The sequence below is a fragment of the Otolemur garnettii genome, unplaced genomic scaffold, assembly GCF_000181295.1.
Source record: "Otolemur garnettii isolate 467f Iridium unplaced genomic scaffold, OtoGar3 scaffold00172, whole genome shotgun sequence".
NCBI lineage: Eukaryota > Metazoa > Chordata > Mammalia > Primates > Galagidae > Otolemur > Otolemur garnettii.
Genome location: NW_003852567.1, coordinates 90,780 through 97,582, shown reverse-complemented (window position 1 = coordinate 97,582; position 6,803 = coordinate 90,780). Strand labels below are relative to the sequence as shown.

At 41.6% G+C, this 6,803-nt stretch overlaps 1 protein-coding gene across 2 annotated transcripts in view; it reads left to right on the top strand.

Annotated features, from left to right (window-relative positions):
* Window positions 1-6,803, top strand: part of CLTA (clathrin light chain A) — a 23,735-nt gene that overhangs the window by 4,367 nt on the left and 12,565 nt on the right. For both annotated transcript variants that reach the window (XM_003800216.3, XM_023519366.1), the window contains exons 2-3: window positions 4,848-4,885; window positions 6,312-6,429. In XM_003800216.3, the coding sequence (XP_003800264.1) occupies window positions 4,848-4,885; window positions 6,312-6,429 (156 nt within the window). The remainder of the gene's footprint in view (window positions 1-4,847; window positions 4,886-6,311; window positions 6,430-6,803) is intronic.

The window sequence follows — 6,803 nt, the reverse complement described above, 5'->3', positions numbered from 1 at the left end:
GGGCCGGGCTGGATTCGAACCCACCACCTTAGGTGTATGTGGCTGGTGCCTTAGCCACTTGAGCCACAGGCGCCAAGCCTCTGCATGTTTCTGTAGTAACAGACTATCCTTTGACTTGGGTCAGAATGTCAGTACAGTAGTACAGTAACTAATGCAGAGCTCAAAGCATATGCCAGTGGGTTTGAAGGAGTCTTTACACCTAAAGGACAAGCAGCATGTGATTTTGAAGAAGGTATGAGGTGAGGAGTGCTTCTAGTTTTGTGTGAGGAGTAGTGATCAAAGTCTCTCCTACTAAAAGTGGTCTGGGCTGGAATATATTAACTGGATAGTTGGTATGTTAGCTGTAATGTATTAACCATCCTGTGGACCTGGCTATCCTTGCCATTGTAGGCTCTAAGATTTAAAACTATCTCACTTTTTCCTTTTTTTTAACCAGGGGTCTTGCTTTCTTGTCGTGGCTAGAGTACAGTAGATCATAGCTCACTGCAACCTCAAACTCCTAGACTCAAGTGATTCTTGAGACTATTGGTGCCACCTAGTTAAATTTTTATCTCATTATTGTAATAATTTTGTTTTTTTGGTAGAGATGGGGTCTTGCTCTTGCTCAGGCTGGTCTGAAACAACTGTTCTCAAGCAGTTCCCCTGCTGCAGCCTCCCAAAGTGCTAGCGTTATAGACCTGAGCTACTGTGCCCAGCCTCACTCTTTTCTATGTATCTTATACAAATATAAATTCTAGGTGAATTAAAGAGTAGTATTTCTAAAAGAACCAGAAAAAAAGTATCTACTTCATAGTAGAAAAGGCCTTCAGCATAAAAGCAAAGGCAAAAGTCAACAGTGTCTGTATACAAGTTAAGTGGTTTTAAGTGTTAAATACCATAAAGCAAAGCAGAAGCCAATATGGGTGAAACTTTTGCAATCTGAGAGGACTGTTAATACAGAGAGAATACTTAGAGACTAGAAGATAGCAAAAAACAGGCAAAACTCAGTTCAGTGAAGAAGAAAATCACATGTCAGATATGATTACCTGACAGAAAATAAGATCGTCGCAACAAAGTCACTATGAGTTTTCTGCTATCAAATTAGCAAAAAAAAAATTTTTTTGAGACAGAACCTCAAGCTGTCCCCCTGGGTAGAGTGCCGTGGCATCACAGCTCACAGCAACCTCCAACTCCTGGGCTCAAGCGAGTCTCCTGCCTCAGCCTCCCAAGTAGCTAGTACCATAGGCGCCACTACAACACCCGGCTATTTTTTGGTTGCAGCTGTCATTGTTGTTTGGCAGGCCTGGGCTGGATTCGAACCCACCACCTTAGGTATATGTGGCTAGCGCCTTAGCCACTTGAGCCACAGGCGCTGAGCCCAAATTAGCAAAATTTAAAAAACATGATAAAGCACAACCTCTAGTATCAATGAAGGTTTAATGGGGCACTGCTGTGCTGCCGGTAGTGATGTAACTCGTAGACTAGTAGGGCAAGTAGCTGGTGTTGTCTTTGAAATATATATCCTGTGACTCAGCAATTTATAAGAAGGAATTTATTACAGAGGAGCAACTGAATATGCACCCACATTAGTTTTTTGGTAAACTTCATATTTCCAAAACTTGATAGAATGTTTAAAAATTATTTGGGTGGCACATGGCTTAAAATAGTAACAGGCCACTGACAAAAACTGTAAGAAACTCATAGGAGTATGAAACAATTACAGAAGTTAAGAAAAGTAGGAGAGAGATGTTCAAATAATTAAGATACATACAAACCAGCGATTGAAGCATAGACTAAAGCTGAAGTGGGTTGCTAAGTGCCTAGATTCCATAGTTTGTATTCATGTATCAGATTAACAGATGATCGTTTCTCTGACATCCTGGCTTGTTCAAGTATAGTACCACTTTTTAAAGCCTGGTTATTTCATAGTACATGGATTTAATATTTTCTTTACATTACCTTAAACATAAAAAACAGTTTAAAGGAGAAAATATTGTCCTTACTTAATCTGCTCCTTCAAAAAAACTTATTCACCCCTCATATAACTTTGTGCATATTGTAGGGTCATCTGAGAAGTGCTGATACATATAGTTGTGAGGATTAAAATTTACGGTATATGAAGTGTTGAACACTGTACCTGGTATATCAGGAGCTATAAATAGTAGTAGGTGTTTTTATATGAGAAAAGTTGAAAATGCAGTTACATAAATGAGTGGATTACTAAGAAGTCTGTGTTGGAGGAGTGTGGTTTTGCTGAAAGAAGTTTTATGTATATGTATTAGAAAAACTAAGATCAGAAACCATTAGGCAAAGTGATAGAATTACATGGTATTTTCTTCTGTCTCCCATTTTCCTTTTTTTTTTTTTTTAAAGCAATGAGTGTGTTGGTATTGGGGAGCAGATGATGGGGGAAATGATCTATAAAAGTTTTCAATACTCCTGAGGCCAAAAGGAGGAGAATAGGAGAAGTGGACTAAAAGAATGGATGAAATACTGGGGTTGGTTGTGGCAAATCAGTTCTGTTTTTACTTTTTAGAAACACGGTCTCATTCATTTGCCTGAGCTGGAATACAGTGGTGCCTTTATAGCTGTATTCACTGTAACCTTGAACTCCTGGGTTTAAGTGGTCCTCTCACCTCAGTCTCCCAAGTAGTAGGGACAACAGGTGTGCCACCACACCCAGCTAAATTCTGTGTGTGTGTAAAAAGACAGGGTCTCACTGTGTTGCATAAACTGGTCTTAAAGTTGCGGCCTCAAGCAATGCTCATGTCTTGGTCTTCTGAGTAACTGGGACTGCATGCATGTGCTCTGTACCCAGTAAGGATTGATTGGGAAGTAGGTGGTTCAAGTTGAGTTAAGTTAGAAACCTAGAAAGCCAGAGGAGTGGTTTGGTGAAATCTTAAAAGTTAGAGGGAAAGGAGGCTGAGAGCACCCTGCCCCAGAACTCTAGGAAAGCTGTGCTGTTTCCATATACCATCCGAGGGCCGTGTAATGGCAGGCAACACTAACTGCCTGGCATACCTTTAACTGCTGGGTTTCTTGTATCTTTTAGGTTCATCGTTTCTCTCTCCCAAACCAGGCAGTCACTTAAGTTTGAAAACTTTAGGTAAAATAGTAGAAGTCCTACTCATAATAGGGAGGTGGAAGTTTGATAGCGACTACGCTGAGGCTTTGGAAGAAGGTAGAGCAGCTGCTCCAGAGGGTCAGTGTGCAGCCCTGTACAGACTGCCTCTTAGGGTTGTTGGGGCATGTTGGAGGCTAAAAACTTGTTTAATCAAGTAACTGCATTAGTAAGATACAGAATAGGTTTTTTTGTTTGTTGTCCCTCCCCCCCACACACACAAAATAATCAGTGGGGTTAGGAGGGACGAGCGTGTTGATCATACTCTGCCTAAAGAGCTGTCCACCGTTCAGACAGTTATTGCCAGTTCAGGAATGTAGGCTCAACACTGCCAGATCTTCTCTCTGCCTACCCTCCACCCCAACCCCAGGGGAACAACATGTAAATCCTGATTTTTTTTTTTTATTTCCTGACTTCATGGTTTTTGTTTTGTTTATTATTGAGACAGAGTCTCACTTTGTCACCCTCCATAGAGTGCTGTGCATCACAGCTCACAGCAACCTCCAACTCTTGGGCTTAAGCAATTCTCTTGCCTCAGCCTCACAAGTAGCTGGGACTACAGACACCCCTCCCACAACGCCCAGCTATTTTCTGTTGCAGTTGTCGTTGTTTAGCTGGCCCTGGCCAGGTTTGAACCCACCAGCCTCAGTGTATGTGACTGGCGCTATAACCACTGTGCTACAGGTGCCAAGCCATGACTTCATGTTTTTTAAACATGTTTGACCTGTGAACCACCATTTTGGACTGTATTTTTTTTTTTGAGACAGAGCCTCAAGCTGTCTCCCTGGGTAGAGTGCTCTGACATCACAGCTCACAGCAACCTCCAACTCTTGGGCTCAAGCGAGTCTCCTGCCTCAGCCTCCCAAGTAGCTGGGACCACAGGTGCTCGCCACAACCAACGCCTGGCTATTTTTTGGTTGCAGCCATCATTGTTGTTTGGCGGGCCCGGGCTGGATTCGAATCCGCCACCTTAGGTGTATGTGGCTGGTGCCTTAGCCGCTTGAGCCACAGGCGCCAAGTCTTTGTACTGTATTTGAAGAAGATATGTAGGTCTTCCTTAGAAAAACATTATTTGTTTTTGAGATGGATTTTCTCGTGTAGTTCATGAATAGTTGTGCCCAAAAGACAGGGTTGTGTGTCATACTTTTGAGTTTTTGCAACTTACATCCTTGAAAGCACTGATTTCATTTGGCATGTTCAAATCTTTACTGTTCTGAACTAGTCCCAAGTAGACTGGAGGAATTAACAGGTAATCTCAACTGTAGACCCTTCAGTGCCAAACCTATGCGAGTCATAGGATGGAGAGTCCTGACTCCAGAGAAAGCATCTTGGTTTGAAAGGAAGCCGCAGGTCTCTGCCCAGCCATACTTTGCCTTTATCTTCACCTTCTCTGGAACTTTCATAGAGAAACGTTGCTGCTTTGTGCGACTCTTCTACCATTTGTTGCTCTATGAGACTCAGTCTTCCATTTGTTGTCTCTCTGAGCTATAAAACAGAATCTCAAAAGCTTTGAATTGGGAGCTTAAGGACAGATTTGTGTGAGATCACATTTTGGTGAAGCCATTTGTCATTTATATCTAAGCACATCTTGGTTTCATTATATAGAAAGTTGTCATTATATTTAGTACTTAGCACAGGGATAACATTTAGTAGATCATGGTGCCTGTAGCATACAGTACTGTATTCCACTATGTAATCCTTTGGCCCAGCCTTTGACCAACCCTGATTGAAATCTTATGTCTTGCAGATGCTGTTGATGGAGTAATGAATGGTGAATACTACCAGGTATGGAGTACTATAATTATGTTGAATGACAGTGGTTGAGACTCTTCCTTTCCTGTGATTTGAATCGACTGGCTTAGAAAGAGACCTCAGTCCTTTGACTATCTTGGGTAGATTAGTAACTGGAATGTTACCTATGAAAGTAGAAGGATTTAAAGAGAGGTGCCATTAAGCCAGGTGTGGTGGCATACGCCTTTTATTTTAGTACTTTGGGAGGCTAACGTAGGAGGATTGGTTGAATTCAGGAGTTCAAGACTAGCCTGATCAAGAGTGAGACCCTGGGGTGGTGCCTGTGGGTCAAGGAGTAGGGCACTGGCCCCATGTATAGGAGGTGGCAGGTTCAAACCTGGCCCTAGCCAAAAACTGCAAAAAAAAAAAAAAAAAAAAAGTGAGACCCTGTCTCTGTTAAAAATAGAAAAACTAGCCAGGCATTCTGGTGAGTACCTGTAGTCCCAGCTACTTGGGAAGCTGAGGCAAGAGGATTGCTTGAGCCCAAGAGTTTGAGCTTGCTGTGAGCTGTGATGCCATGACACTTCTACCCAGGATGACAGAGTGAGACCCTGTCTCAAAAAAAAAGAGAGAGGTAGCATTGATAGAGCACTCTTTTAAAATGTTATTGACCAAGCCCTTGTGTTAATTACCTTTATTCTCAAGAAATGACCCTTCACCATGTACTGTGTCAGGCACTGTAATATGTTAGTTGCTAATACTTTAAATAATTCTCCTTCCATCTTTGTTTATAGTCTGATTAGCTTAACCTGGTACTATTCCCTAGTTCGAAAGGTAGAATTAATTCTCTAAAGATTAACATTTGTTTGAGTCTTCATCAATTTATTTATTAGGTCCCAGATCTTACCCACTATAAAGGTCCTCACCTCCCACCCCACCCCTTGTGACACATATATACCTGCCTTTTTATCTTCTGCCTGATTTAAGTATAGTAGCTATACATTTTCTTTTGGACTCCTTGTCCCAGAATTCACTGTATTTTGGTTAGACAATATTAATTGACCTTTTTCTACATGGTGTAATAGCATTTAGAAGTCTTAGGTTCTATGCCTTGGCTTTGCTTTGTACTAGTTCCTTTTTTACTTTGAAGATACCGCAAAATCTGTGTCAAGTTAGGAAACAAACAGATAATACTGTTTTCTAATAAATCCATGCCACAACTTCCCTATCTCCAACTCATGTCCCATTTATATTAATGGGTAGGATGACAACTCCTCTCCCTCATGGGGTTGCAAAGATTAAGTGCAATAATGTCAGAGCTTTCTATAGGCATGCAAAGTTGTGTTGTTGTTTTTAAGGTAATCCTTTAACATTTTAAACAACACCAGTGTTGTTAGAACCAGGGGTACAAACTTGGATGAAGTACATTTCAGGAAGGAATTTTGGGTACTGATAAAGCACAATTGTGTTCTATGTTAAGGAAAGTAATGGTCCAACAGACAGTTACGCAGCTATTTCACAAGTGGATCGATTGCAATCAGAGCCTGAAAGTATCCGTAAATGGAGAGAAGAGCAAACGGAGCGCTTGGAAGCCCTCGGTAAGGATTCCCTTTCTGTCACTGGGTGTCTGTTTTCAGTGGATTAGTTGACCTAAACTCTAGTTTTATCCCTTTTTAACTTTAATTAGCCAGTGGCCTTGTCTGGTCTTCGGGAAGATAACCTTACTCAGCCTGAAGTTTATAGGGTAGCCCACAGAGCCAGCAAGCACATTCTCTCCTCCCATGGGAAGAGCAGAGTGATGCCATGGAAAGAGCCTTGGACACAGAGTGAAGGACTGGGTTCAAGACCCAGCCTTAAACTTGCTAGCTGTAAGCCCTTGGTTGTTCAAAACTTTCAGAGTCATTGTCTGTGAAGAATGATCAATGTTACTGACCTCAAGGGTAGTCTGAGGTGGTTTTTTTTTTTTTTTTTT